This window comes from Paramormyrops kingsleyae, chromosome 5 (genome assembly GCF_048594095.1).
Source record: "Paramormyrops kingsleyae isolate MSU_618 chromosome 5, PKINGS_0.4, whole genome shotgun sequence".
Lineage (NCBI taxonomy): Eukaryota > Metazoa > Chordata > Actinopteri > Osteoglossiformes > Mormyridae > Paramormyrops > Paramormyrops kingsleyae.
Window position 1 is genome coordinate 38,452,689 of NC_132801.1, and position 15,409 is coordinate 38,468,097.

The 15,409-nt window shown below is 43.0% G+C and overlaps 1 protein-coding gene across 3 annotated transcripts in view; it reads right to left on the reverse strand.

Moving 5' to 3' along the window:
* The window catches only part of pgap3 (post-GPI attachment to proteins phospholipase 3), a 33,124-nt gene extending 19,316 nt beyond the window's left edge, over nucleotides 1-13,808 (reverse strand). Inside the window, exons 1-3 of one of the 3 annotated variants that reach the window (XM_072712727.1) lie at nucleotides 13,399-13,808; nucleotides 1,510-1,632; nucleotides 901-1,003 (exon numbers count right to left, since the gene is read on the reverse strand). In XM_072712727.1, coding sequence (XP_072568828.1) covers nucleotides 901-1,003; nucleotides 1,510-1,536 — 130 coding nt within the window. In that variant the 5' untranslated portion in view covers nucleotides 1,537-1,632; nucleotides 13,399-13,808. Of the gene's footprint in view, nucleotides 1-900; nucleotides 1,633-13,398 lie in introns of those variants that run through there. The other 2 variants (XM_023800064.2, XM_023800063.2) reach the window with 2 other exon arrangements.
* Nucleotides 13,809-15,409: the final 1,601 nt, after the last annotated feature.

A 15,409-nucleotide genomic window follows, 5' to 3' on the forward strand; every position in this document is an offset into this window, starting at 1 on the left:
CATCCAATGAGAAAAGCGCAGTGGGAGGAGCGGAAGAATGATCATTATTAACAATATGCAGAAGACGACGCATATTGTCGGCTGCGTAGCGAGCTGAAATAAAACCAGTCTGATCGAGATGTACAATCTTAGCTATCACTGACTGAAGGCAGCGAGCCAGTACCTTAGCCAATAGCTTCACGTCAGAGTTCATTAAAGATAGGAGACGGTAGCTGGAACAATCAGCAGAGTCTTTGCCCTGTTTTAAAAGCAAAGAGATTATCACAGAATTTAAAGCGGGGTGGAGCTGAGAGAAGCGTATGGCGGAGGACAGCATACGAAACAGAGGGGAGGCTAACTGTGCCCAGAAGGTGAGCAGCACCTCAGCTTGAATACCATCCATCCCAGGAGCTTTATTCTTAGAAAATGACTTAAGGGCCTCAGTGAGCTCACAAACTGTAATGGGGGCTTCCAGTAGTAAGGCATCCTGCTGAGCAAGTATAGGGAGAGAAGCCAGGGAAAAAGGCGAGTCCAGGGCTGTCTGAGATGGAGGGCTGTCGGATAAGTAGAGATCCTTATAGAAATCAAGAAAACGGTGATTAATTTCAGAAGGGTTGGTGGTTACAGCTCCATCCTTGAATTTTACACATGAAATGGTGGCAAAAGAGTCACATTGGCGGAGCCTAAGCGCCAACAACTTACCAGGCTTAGCTCCACTAGCGTAATACCGTGTCCTAGTGTGACATACAAGAAATTCAGCCTTACGCAAAAGCAAACCATTGAGGTCGGCCTGCACTTGGTCTAAATGCTGAGAACGCATGAACTCCAAACTATTCAAATGTGTCTCCAAATCAGTAATTCCATGGCGCACCGTACGCACAAGGTAAGAAGTAAAAGAAATAGTGAAATCCCAAATGAAACCTTTTATAGCCATCCAGACATAGCCAGGGTCCTGCACAGACTCTTCATTCCATGATATAAACTCTTCTAGGTTCACCGCCAACCGCTGCACAAATGTAGTGTTCTGCAAAAGGGAAAGGTTAAACCACCAGCGAGGAGCCTTCGATACTACAGATGGCAGGTAAAACCTAAGTTGAACGGACCTGTGGTCAGATAGTGAGGAAGATGCCATAGAGGGGTTGAGACAGAAAGACGCTAAAGATTTAGATATAAAAAGGTAATCAATTCTAGACAGTGTCTTGTGGCAGGAGGAAAAGAAAGAAAAATCCCAAGCAGAGGGGTTAAGAAGGCGAAATGAGTCCAGTAAATTAAGATCAGGTACGAGATTAGACAAGGCACGAGATGATGTGGGAGCACGCCGGCCAACCAGAGGAGGTGATTTATCTAAAACAGGGTCAAGAAACGCATTAGCATCCATACTGATTATCAATTTGTGGTCAGAAAAGGACATAATTTTACTCGTTATATAGGTGCGTAAAGTGAAAAGCAGGCCAGTTTTCTCCCAGCCAGCTCAAACAACACATAACAATACCTGCCACCATCATCACCCCCACTGCCCAGGATCTTAACTTTAAATGAACGGCGGATGAGTATCATGACACCACTCCGGCGGGAAGACGCGGAAGAGGCAGCCACCACAGCGTAATGCCTGGAAGCGGCACGCCGCACGTCCTTAGACTCCAAATGTGTCTCCTGCAAAAAAGCAAAGTCCACCCTATTCCTAAACAAAAGGTCTGTGACACTAGAGCGCTTCTGGGGGGTCAAAAGCGTCCTCACGTTCCAGGTAGCCATAACTAAGTTAGCCATCAGCAGCTATAAAAGACGTAGATCCACAGCACAATATAGGAGAGAGAAAGACAAGGAGGGAGATGCCAATAGAGTAGCACATCTTTAGAGAAGGAATTAGTGAAAACAGACAACCCATAAACAAATAAGCTTCGGTAATACAAACCCCTAACACCCCATAAGACAGAATACCATCACCCAATGAGCCAAAGGGCGCGAACCCTAAGGCAAAACAACCGCACTAATACCCCCCTCCCCCTCATCCCCTCCGTCTCCGCAGAACAGCGCATGGTCAAAAACCAGCGCGTGACATGTAGGGGATAAGGCATGCGTGTACTCAAGCCCGCCGCCTACAAAGCAAAACCTACTATAGAACAGACACAAAATCGTTAACAGAAAAGCACCCGATTTATATACTCCACACGAAGTGTGACCGAAATATAATAACATGCAAACAACAAAACAGACCGAATAAACACATTAAATTGGCCAGGTCCCGGTGGAGGTAAAAGCGCCGACTACCTGAATAGCTTCTTCCGGGTCGGTAAAAAAACGCTGGTTACCCGCAAAAGAAAGGCGAACCTTACAACAGAAAAGCAGGAACACCAGCTTCCCAAGCCTTCTTCAGAACGGGGGACATAGCCTTGCGAGCTCGGGCCGTCTGGGCACTGTAAACTGCGAAAAAGAGGATTTTCCGTCTCTCGAAACGAACCGGCGATCTCAGAGCCACCTGCAGTATAATCTGCCGCTCGGTGTAGCATAGAAGATTCTGAACAATGGGGCGCGGGCGCAAACCATTGCCACTGCCAGCAGACACACGATGAGCCCTCATCACTTCATGACTGAAGTTGGCAACACCGGGAAACCACTTCGGCCATTGAAGATCCAAAAACCGCAGTAAGTTGCCCTTCTCCACGTCTTCCGGGACCCCGACGATCCTGATATTATTTCTCCGCTCCCTGTCCTCTTGCTCAGCAAGCTTATTACAAAGGAGGCCAACTTCGCTGCGAAGCGACCCCAGTTCAATTTCGTGTTTCTGGACTTGGCCTTGAAACAACTCAAAAGATTTACCGAGCTTTTGCTGCTCCACCTTCAGATCGCCGACATCAGCCCTCAGTTTGGTAAAATTCCTCTGGAAGGAGGACGCCAGGTTCGCATGGAGAGACTCGATCTGCTCCTTAACAAACTCTTTTAGCCCGCAAACATCCGAACTCAGCGCACCAGCGCTGTCCGCCATGTTGCCAGCACGCCAATTTTTCTGTGCTTTCTTTGCCGGACTGGCGGTCGAAGATTGAGGAGGTGTTCTGCGCCCAGAGCGATCCATAATACCAGTAAAGTTATGCGGACGAGTTCAGCAAAGTAAACCAAAATAAAAGTGCCTGATTGACATTCAAAAAAACGGGAAACCGGTGGTAGGACTCGGGGAGCGAGACTGAAACGCGCCATGCACCACTGAGCGTCACGTGGTCCCCCTCCCCCAAGAACTCCTGAAAAACTTTTATCACTGGCCAATTAAGAGGGCCCTGATGTATGGCTGCACAGTGTGGTATTCGAGCTGCACTGAAGAGGAAAAGAAGAATCTCCAGCAGCCAGTAAAGGCTGCTCAGTGGATTATCACATGAAGGACACTCATTCTAATCATCTCCTCAGATGCGCAAGAAACATCAGTAGAGATCCCTCATACCCTGGGCACCAGCTGTTTACCATCCTCACCTCAGGCAGGTTCAGGGTCAAGACCTGGACAAATCATTTACAAAACAGCTTTTTCCCCAGAGCAGTGGATAAGCTACTGAACTCTTAGACGGGCACCTCACATGCATATTAAATATACCAACTAGTCCAAGTAGATTTTTTTCTATGAGGACAAAAATATCAGCCATAGGGGGGTCATTCCAAAAAAATGTAATACCATATACAGAGGTCTGGAGGGGCCACAGAACAGTCATTTATATTTAACTGATGATTTTATCCAAAAAGGCTTACAATAGAGGAAAAAGGTACAGTTCATGTGTGGTTCATGGAATTTGAACCCCCAAAATCTTGCTTGTTAGCGCAATGCTCTATCTGCTGAGCTACAGGAGAACAGTTAAGCCAATCTTAAATTCTGCTTTAGCGTTTTATTTTTCAATATGAGAAAATTGGGCAATATACAGAATATTTGTCCCGATTCCTCCCACACGAATGCAAATATTGACACCAGGGTACATGCACCAACCACACCTTTCTACTGATAATAAGGGAGTAAAACTGTATTCCAGATACACATCATCAAAGTTTTTGAAGTTAGAAATATCTCCATGGTTCCTCCAAGCACGCAAGTGTTAACTAAACAACTCTCCCACTGTAAACTACACTAACTTACAGTATGTAACTAGACATATCAGTTCAATGTATTCAGTACGTTGTGCCCATCTATTGTACAGTTTAATGATGTTAATTTGTGTTTGTCAGAGTGGCCTGGAAACACTGAAATATTTTAAAACAACTTACTTTTTCCATGCTTATGCATATTTGGGGAAAAAACTAAATCAAATTCCATTCTTTTTCATACTTTTCCATACTGCATAGGGAGAAGGAACACTTACTTGTGCAAATACCTGATGATCAATGCACAAAACGCCCTTCTATGTTTAAAAGGGATTCCCTGACCTTGGTTTTAACCTACTGGAAAAGCTGAGGGCCAACAGTATGGACATGTAGTATGATGAAACAATACAGAGCAGCCTGAGGAAGCTCTTATTCAGTACTAGAAAAGGCAACAAATCATCTCTGCTATGGCACTGGTGATTTCCTCTGCAGTAGGGTGATTGGTGGACATGGTGCTTTGATATTCAAGCCAACTAAGAGATGAAGCTGAAGAGGCAAGAAGACAGACCAGCACATGGCTGTATAATGGTTGATGCACTTTTGGTGTTTTGTTTAGTGAAAAGTGTTCTGCATTTAAAATAACAAGCGATTTTGCATGCCAGAGATTGAGAAATGTTTTGCATCACTGTCCCTGCTGACTGCACATTTGCATATGTTGCACATCACCATAACTGGTAGTGCTGACAGTGAAGTTCTCTAATGCATGTTTTTTTAGGTTTTGTAGCATCTGCAGAACTAAAAGGCAGACTGCATGCATCCTCTCCTTCATTTTCTCATTCTCTATTTTTGTTTAAGGGTTATGGTGGCTGAGACAGCTCAAACCAATGTGAATTAAGAGAATGCGCCCACATACACACATTTAGGGATATGATACAAATGCATTGAGAAAACAGATGCTTTGAAAATCAATATTGCCTACATCTTAAATTCACTGTTGATGCTATTTAATACTTAGAAACATTTTACCACAACAGACTCAAAGGTCCCTGCTTCGATTGCCACGTTATCGTGGTGGAGGGGTTTGCATGCCTCAGTGATCCTGGGGGCTATGTTGTCGTGGGCAATAGCCTCTGTTAGGGTCTTTTTTCCAAGGCAAAAAGGTCCCAGGTGAGGGGCCAGACAAAGAGCAATCCAAAAATGAGAAAGAATAATAGCAAGGTCTCGTTTCCCTCACTCGTACTAGGATCACTGGGGCCCCACCCTGAAGCCAGGCCTGGGGGAGGGGCCCGTTAGCAAGCGCCTGGTGGCTAGGCCTTGGCCCGACGGGCCTGGCTGGGCCCAGCTTGGAAGAGGTACGCAGGACCGTCCCCAAGTGGGCCCACCACCCACAAGGGGAATGTCAGGGGTTCGGTGCATTGTGGATCGGGTGGCGACCAAGGGAGGCCCGGGCGAACCGATCCCCGGCTGACAAAACTAGCTTTTGAGACATGGAATGTCACCTCTCTGGTGGGGAAGGAGCCTGAACTTTGAAGGTTTGAAGGTTGAGAGAAACCGGCTAGATATAGTCGGGCTCACCTCAATGCATGGTGTGGGTTCTGGAACCAATCTCCAGGAGAGGGGCTGGATGCTATTTTCTTATGGTAATGCGGCTAGTGAGCGACACCTGGCTGGGGTGGGGCTACTGGTGGCCCCACAGCTTGGTACATTAACAACGGAGTTTACCCCGGTGAACAAGAGGGCTGTCCCTGCCTCAGATACATCTACGCACACTGCCTTTGAGACATCTAAGGACACAGAGCCCGAGGGGGCTAGAGTGGACTTGCTCATCACTGGGGCTGAGGTGGCCAGGGTGGTTAAAGAGCTATGTGGTGGCCGAACCTCAGGGATGGACGAATTTCGCCCAGAGTACCTAAAGGCTCTGGATGTTGTGGGGCTGTCATGGCTGACACACCTTCTCAACAACGCGTGGAGGTCAGGGACAGTACCGTTGGATTGGCAGACCAGGGTGCTTCAGGAGTATGGGGTTCAGGGGCCACTACTGTGGCCGATTCGGTCCCTGTATGAACGGGACAGAAGCTTGGTCTGCATTGCCGATAATAAGTCGAACGAGTTCCCAGTGCGGGTTGGGTTCCGCCAGGGCTGCCCTTCGTCATCGGTCCTGTTTATATTTATGGACAGGATTTCTAGGTGCAGCCAGGGTGTTGAGGGTGTCCAGTTTGGTGGCCTCAGTATTGCCTGGCTGCTTTTTGCGGATGATGTCGTCCTGTTGGCTTTATCTGCTGGGGATCTCCAGTGTGGTCTGGGGTGGTTCACAGCCGAGTGCGAAGCAGCAGGGATGAGGATTAGCACCTCCAAGTCCAAGACCATGGTTCTCAGCTGGAAATGGGTGGATTGCCCTCTTCAGGTCAGGGAGGAGGTACTGCCTCAAGTGGAGGAGTTCAAGTATCTCGGGGTCTCGTTCAAAAGTGAGGGTAGGCGAGATTGAGAGCTGGACAGACGGATCGGAGCAGCGTCTGCAGTTTTGCAGGCGCTTAACCGGTTTGTCGTGGCTAAGAAAGAACTGAGCCGGAAAGCAAAGCTCTCACTCTACTGGTCCATCTTTGTCCCTACCCTCACCTATGGTCATTAGCTATGGGTAATGACCGAAAGAATGAGATTGCGGATACAGGGGGCCGAAATAAGGTTTCTCTGCAGGGTATGTGGGCTCTCCCTTAGAGATAGGGTGAGAAATTCAGATATCCGGGAGGGCCTCAGAGTAGAACCGCTGCTTCTCCACGTTGAAAAGAGCCAGTTGAGGTGGTTTGGACATCTGGTGCAGATACTTCATGGGTGGCTACCTGGAGAGGTGTTCCGTGCATGTCCTACAGGGAGGAGACCCCGGGGCAGACCCAGGACACGCATGGAGGGATTATATCTTTCGGTTGGCCTGGGAACGCCTCAAAGAGCTGGTAACATTAGCTGGGGAGAGGGAGGTCTGGGTATCTCTCCTGAAGTTGCTACCCCCGTGACCCAAACCCCAGATAAGCAGATGTTAATGGATGGATGGATGGATGGATGGACTCAAATGTAAGCAGATATCATAGTGGATTTAAAAACTGTACACAGCCCTGTTAAAATCCCAGGTTTTTGTGATGTAAAAAAAAGACACCACGACAAATCATTTCAAAACTTCTCCCACCTTTAATGTAACCTATATCCTGTACAATTCAATCAAAAAAACAAACAAATCTGTTAGGGGAAAATATAAAAAATAAAATCATATAATAAGCTGGTTCCATAAGTGTACACAACCTTAAACAAATACTTTGTTGAAGCGCCTTTTAATTTAATTCCAGCATTCAGTCTTTCTGGGTAGGAGTCTATCAGCATGCCACATCTTAACTTAGCAATAATTGCCAACTTTTCTTTGCAAAAGCACTCTGTCGGATTGTGAGGGCATCTCTTGTGCACTCACCCCTTCAGGTCACCCCATAAATTTTGAATTGAATTTAGGTTTGGGCTCTGGCTGGGCCACTCAAAAAATTTTTTGTTCTTCAACCTTCTTTTGTTGATTTGGATGTATGCTTGGGGTCATTGTTGCACAGAAAGGTGAAATTCCTCTTGATTTTCAGCTTTCTAGTAGACATCCATAGGTTTTGGCCCAAAACTGACTGGTATTTGTAAACGTTCATAATTCCCTCCACCTTGACTAAAGCCCCAGTTCCAGCAGAGGAAAAACAACCCCAGAGCATGATGCTGCCACCACATTTCACTGTGGGTATGGTGTTCTTTTGGTGATGCGCAGTGTTGCTTTTGCGTCAAGCATAACTTGTGGCACAGTGGCCAAAAAGTTCAACCTTGGGCATATGGAGAATACGGGAGATTGTTGACACATGTAGTACCCAACCAGTACTTGCCAGAAATTTCTGCAGCTCCTTCAGTGTTGCTGTAGGCCCCTTGGCAGCCTCCCTGACCAGTTTTCGCCTTGTCTTTTCATCAATTTTGGAGGGACGTCCAGTTCTCGGTAACATCACCGTTGTCCCATATTTTCTCCACTTCATGATGACTGTCTTCACTGTGTTCCATGGTATATCTAATGCAGTGGAATTTTTTTGTACCCTTCTCCTGACTGTTATCGTTTAACAATGATATCCTTTTGATGCTTTGCAAGCTCTGTGCAGAGCATGGCTTTTGCTGTAGGAGTAAATGTCAGGAAATTCCTAGTAGGACAGCTGGGGTTAATCAGAGTCACTTTAATTGACAGCAGGTGTGTATCCAAAAAGACTGAACACTGTAATTAAACCAAAAGATGCTTACACAAAATATTAATTTATGGGGGTGCACACTTATGCAACCAGCTTATTGTCACGCCCGGCTCGTACGATCCTCGTGTGTGCCACGCCCCCCTTGTTACCTCGTGTTCATACCTGATTGTAATCACCTGTTGCTTGTTAAGTTCAGCCTGTCTTGTGTATTTAGTCTGCGTCTAAGTCAGTATTCCCCAGATCTGTCATTGTGGTGTGATGTTTGTCTGTCGCTGCCCAGTGGATGTCTAAATAAACCCCGTTCGCCCGCATTACCGGCTTGACTCGCCTGCTTCCCCGCTCGCCTGCTTGCCAGCGTAACAGTACATGTTTTAAAAATTTCCTCTTCACAGATTTATGTTTTTTTCAATTGAATTTTACAGGTTATACATAAAACACATAAATGATTTATCCTGGTCTCATTGGTTTTTTACATCATAAATACCAGGCATTTTAACAGGGGTATGTACAATTTTTATATCCGCTGTAGTTAACACTGCAGTATTTTATAAATGCTAGCATAGATGTGATGCTAGCAAAGACGTAGCTGCCGATGGACCCATGTGATGGAAATACAGGAACAATATTAATATGCACCATGTTAACTACAGATAAATTATAATATCCAAGCTCACCTTCTCTCTCTTTCTCTACCACTCTGACCTCTTACTCTCACTGTCTCTCTATCACCCATTTCCTTATGTGACTCTCCCTCTCTGGCTCTAGCCACAGACCAGCTGAAAAATTCCAACCTATACCTGCTTGCTTATGCAAAGTTAAGGACAAAGCAAGTTTTAACTTTGGAAATGCAATGGGACAATGTGGGAAAAAAAAGGAATGAACAAAATCCAAACACAAAATTATTGGGGAAATATTCATACAGACCAAATATTGGGAGAAGCTTATTATCTGTTGCGTTCGGAATAATGCATTTATATTCTGGAACACCCCTAATGTTGAAGACAAGCTGCAGACTGCCCACAATCCTGTACTGGATAAGCACTTGGAAGATCAGTTACACCTCAACAAACGCAAACATGTGTTTTGCATACCTGTGTGTCGGTGTACTTTACATTAAAATTCAGATAAGCTGCCAACAGCAACAACAAAATGGACCACTCCCCAAAACAGAGCAATATTTAGGTACAACTGAAATTTTCAGCCATTCACATAAAACATAAGATCAAGGAATGTGTTTAAACTATATCAAATATAATGCAGATCAGTCCTGGGCTGTATGTCTTTTTAATTGCACATTATCATCTGCTAATTTAGTATAATAATTTTATATTTTTCTTAATAATTATTTATTTAATATTCCATAATCTGTTTTTAGGTTTTTATTTGTGTACTGTGAACTTTTTACTTGTTTGCATGATGTGTACTAATAACCAGAATAGGACTGGAAAATTAGAGGTTTTAGAACCATTGGACGGTAGTGATCATAACATGGTTAAATTCGAGGTTAATTTTACTGTCCGAAGAGCAAGGTCCAAAACAGAAGTATACAATGTTAGGTAGACTAACTTTAATGGTATGAGACTGAAACTAGAAACTGTAAACTGGATGGAGTTAAATAGCAAAACTGCTGAGGAGGCATGGGAATTTTTTAATAAAAGCACATTGTTTCAAGTGCAAGAGGACTTCATACCTGTTTCCAGCAAAACTGTATCTAGGAAACTGCAACCAAGGTGGTTTACTATGGAAATTAAGAAAAAAGTCAGGAGGAAAAGGGCTCTGTTCCCCAAATGTAAAATAGCTAATGATTTCAAAATAAAGCAGGAGTACACAAGTTGAGTTACAAATACAAATACAGCATTGTCTATGACCAATATATGTATAACTGAGGCTGATGTGGTACTAAGCCTAGCGAAGCTCAAAATAAATAAATCGCAGGGCCCTGATCGCATCTTACTTATAGTTTTAAAAGAGATGAGGGATATTATTAGCCGACCTTTAACTTTACTATTTCAGAAATCCTTATCTACTGGTTATCTACCTTCTGATTGGAAGCATGCTAATATAACGCCCATATTCAAAAAAGGGGATAGAAGTAATCCAGCAAACTATAGGCCAATCAGTTAACTTGCATAACTGAAAAAGTAATGGAAGCTATAATCCAAGTGAAAATGGTAGATTACCTGGATTCAAATAAAATTTTGAGTGATAGCAAACCTGGATTTAGGAGAGGTAGATCCTGTTTAACTACAAGACAAATTGATCACAAAAAGGCCTATATTGTGATCTACTTAGATTTCCAGAAGGACTTTGATGTTGTCCCCCACAAATGGCTCCTGCTTAAGCTCAAAGCTGCAGGGATTTTAGGAACTGTAGCAGCTTGGATCGAAAACCTGTTAACAGACAGGAAGCAGCGGGTAGTTATTAGAGGCACAATGTTGCAGTGGGCGTGCGTTCATAGTGGGGTAACGTAGGGTTCAATTTTAGGACCACTAATGTTCCTAATTTACATGAATGATTTTGACACCAATACATACACTAAACTGGTTAAATTTGCTGACAACACCAAGGTGGGTAGTGCAGGGTTCCCGCTGCCACTCGTCACTCTCGTCATTGACGAAAACGCAACCCATGGTGACGAAGAAAAACGGCATCAAATCGTCACTCTGGCGAATTTTTGAAAAGTCGAATTTCATTTTTTCCCAATTTTCAACCGTAGGGCCTAATCAAAACTGGCCCGGCGCCCGGGACACACGATTGTCGATCATCCATGTCAAATGAGCATGGGCCGTTCTAAAAGTAGCAAATGTTATCGATCGGTGTGGGGACATTCTAAAACGCTTAATGTGAAAACGCTTAATGTGGTTTAATGTACCAAAATAGCGACCAATAATCACCAAATTTCGCACACACACATCTGGTCATAAAGACTTTCACCTGACAAAAAATCAAAACCGAAATACAAGGAATATGGACTTTATTTTACGTTAAGCGTTTTCCCCTCCATTGACGCCCATTATAAGGAAAAGGCTTAATGTAAAATAAAGTCCATATTCCTTGTATTTCGGTTTAGATTTTTTTTATTGGTCGTTATTTTGGTACATTAAACCACATTAAGCGTTTTAGAATGTCCCTCTCAAAGGTACTATGAAACACCGGGAAAGTATTAGCTTACCTTATATATATAGTAATTAGAACATTATTTCCAAAATGCGTACTATACATCATGTTTTCAGCACGCCAGCACGCAAATTTTTACACAGTATTCACGATTCTCCCAACCTCCATACAGTAGACTCGTGACTCGCCCATGCCGTTAGTTGACCAATCACAGTGTGATTGTCAGAAGAGATGTATATTCAGTGAGTTTAATGATTAATTTATTAAGAAGCGGCGAGAGTGACTAAAAAAACGGATGCTGAAAAAAGTGAAGAATTTGATTAGTAGAAGCAAAAATACAAAGAAAAGTGAAGAATTGAAATCAAACTCCAGGGGGAACCCTGGTAATGTAGCAGATGCTGAACTAGCAGCACAGAGGCTACAACAGGATCTTGATATAATTAATGACCTGGCTGAAACCTGGCAGATGAAATTTAAAATAGATAAATGTAAGGTAATGCATGCAGGAAGCAGAAATATAAAGTACAGATATTTTATGGGTTCCACTGAAATAAAGGTAGCTGATTACGAGAAAGATCTCGGTGTGTATGTTGATGCTTCCACGTCCCACTCTTGCCAGTGTGGGGAAGCAATAAAAAAGGCCAATAAAATGTTGGGTTACATCTCTAGGTGTGTGGAGTTTCAGTCAAGGGAGGTGATGCTACGATTATACAATTCCTTTGTAACACCTCACCTAGTATATTGTGTGCAGGTTTGGTCACCATACCTTAAAAAGGACATTGCTGCCTTGGAAAGGGTTCAACATAGGGCTACAAGAATGATTCCTGGTCTTAGAGGAATGTCCTATGAGGAAAGGTTAGCTGAGCTGAATCTGTTCAGCCTCGAGCAAAGGAGACTAAGGGGGGACATGATACTGGTATATAAGATTCTAATGGGTCTAGATGCTGTTCAGCCAAATGGCTACTACAGTATTAGTTTAAATACTAGAACTCGTGGCCATAGGGGGAAATTAGTGGGAGAACATTTTTAAATGAATCTGAGAAAGCATTTCTTTACACAGCGTGTACTTAGAGTATGGAATAGTCTTCCTGTTAAAACCGGGGTTCCTTTAAATCAGAGCTAGATAAAATTTTAACAACTCTGAGCTATTAGATGAGTTCTCCCCAAACGAGCTTGATGGGCCAAATGGCCTCCTCTGGTTTGTAAATTTCTAATATTCTTATGTACTGTCTTTGCACCAGTTTTTCCACTAAATAAATGTTTGCCTGTGCACTAAGTACAAAAATATCCCTCTGGAATCAATAAAGTTCATCTCATCTATCTATCTAATCTAATAGGGGCATCAAGCCATCTGGCTGTGAAGACAAACATTTGGTCAATATGGCCATTAGCTGGTTACCAGGTCATATCCTGAGGGGTCTTTCTGTTGTAGAGTGATATCCTTAAACACAATTGATTCGATGATGTATCTATATAAATCGGCAAATTAAGCTGCTTTGGATAAAGGCAACAGTTAACAAGAGCATGATGATATTGTATGTAACTTTAACACTGCTGCTAATCTGCAAGACAGCGGAAATAGGGTGATAACTCATTTCCCGTATAATGTACACTTACGAATAATCGACTTTATTTTACCCCACGAAACAGTTAGGGCGATATGCTGCGGTAGGTTAGAAATACAAGCCAACGGAACTCCTCTAGATCTGCATATCATTTCCTCATTAAACTTTGGGATTTGACTGCTATTCAGTTTATAAATACACAAAGCAATCATCATCACTTGAAATGTAATGCCTGATCCGATATGAGAAATACATCGTAGCGGACTGTTTACGCAAGACAGCTAATATTAAGGATAAGTACAGAGTCAGGTATTCGGCACTTGATATTAAATAGAAACCTCCTTATTTTCCATACAGGTAAACATGGGGACCAGTGATGTTTATGGTTAATGTGGCGCATTAATACATCCACTTACATTAAGTTTCATGACATGGCATACCTGTCAGGACCATGTAAGGTGGCTGAGCGGACTGAAACCCTCTGAGGCGGGCCCCAGTGCAGTTCGTCCGGACACACTGCTTGACACAGTCTCGGTAGACCGGCTCCTTATCACCCTGAGAGGCACTGACAGCCGCCGGTAGCAGCAGCAAAACGACGCTCGACAAGGCGAGGAAGTAGGAGCCCGGACGGGGGGGCACTATCGAGGCCATGGTTATTTCTTTGCCTGTCGGATGCAGCATAGAAGGCACGATCAGGGAGAAGCGGCATGTGAAGGTATAAAGACGCGGCGACAAAGCTGGAGCTTCATCGGAGCATCGGTGACATTAGCCGCTCTCGAAACGGGACACACGTTACTAAGGAGTCGTACGGAAGTTCTGAAAGGTAACCGGTCTCCTGTTGATGACGACACTTTGTTTACTATCGTCGCATGACGTTTACCTCACGTACCGCTTTACACGCGAAATATAACGGTGATTATTACGACTAGGCTGCAGACCAAGGCATAAAATAACTATGGTTTTCTGAGCAGTGAAACATTACTAAGGAATGAACACGGAAAAAACTGTAAAAGAACGCCGGAGTCATTAATGAATTCACATTAACAAAGTAATTTCAAGTGTTTTTCTCCACTGTGTTTTTATAACTTATCAATGATTTATGTTTTAAAATTGGCATGAGCAATCAATACAATCAACACAAAGTCGCCCTTTTATTACATCTGCTGATACCAAAAACAATACGATCTTCAAGGAAATGGGGGACTTAAGGAAGCCTTTCTTAATTCCACCAAGCTATGTATCTCCTCCCAATATTCCCTTACAAATAAACATAAATTTAGAAAACAGTCTGTTGTCTCATTATTGTCTTGACAGAAAAAAAGATTTTTTTTCTTGAGTTCCAATCTTCTGTTGTGTGTTAAATGGATATATGTCATTAAGAATCTTAAATTATTTTCTTTGAATTTTTGCAGGGAGTAATAAACTAAAGAAATTTAGTATGAATTGGGTTTCAAACTTTGCAGAGGCATTGCAGGACAGTCGGAATGGAGCCAAAATTGAAGCAGCACTGTACAGTGATAGCAAATAGGGCAGTTTTGACACTTGATCTGGTTAAAATAATGATTCAAAAAGTTACTGACAGATATTTTTAAAACTTTGCCAATGCATTGTGTGGGCTCTTATCTGGAACTAATGTTCTTTGTCAGTTGCATCACTGCTACTTAAGTTACATCGTAGTTAGTAGCTACTAAATAAAAATACTGTCGCACAGAATGACATTTTCACACTGTACAATCAATAAATGTCATTGTCTGATATTACCAGAACAAACTCACTGTTCCGCATCTTTGTTGAGTTTGGGTTTTACATAGCTACTGATTTGTTTTGTCTGTATTGGTGAGAAGTATTTTAACCACAGCTATAGTGAAACCCGTAATATGCCATGTATGGTGTAATGTAAGAGGACTGCTTACTTGGTAGCTTGCTGGGTATGGATCACCAAACTCACGGTTTGGCTCGTATCACAGTATTTCAGTCATGGATCAGATCATTTTTCAGATCAGCAAATAGAGACAAACATAACTTTGCTTTCCATTTATTACTCAACGAACTTAAAGAAAGCAAGAAACTTTTAACGTGCCCTGTTAGCCTGAACACACAACTGTTTTGTCTGTATGTTTTCACTGCAACCCTGCATCACATTTTGTTTTTCTTGTGATCTCAACATAGCCAAAGTTGTTTTCTTGAAATCACAAAATAAAAGTTATCTTGGAAAAACAAAAGATGTAATTAGACATTTGTCAAGAGAAAGAGGGAAGTGGATTCCACTAAAAATGCCATGGTTAAAGCTATTGAATTAATGCAGGCTTTTTTAAATTGCGTTCCCACATAAAATCAAAAATTCCCCTCATGTGCTACATATAAGGGGGGAATTTTCCCTTGTTGTGAGAAATTATTTCAGTGTTAACCATTAAAGGTGACAGCGACAGTAAAACTGCATTTCACACTAAG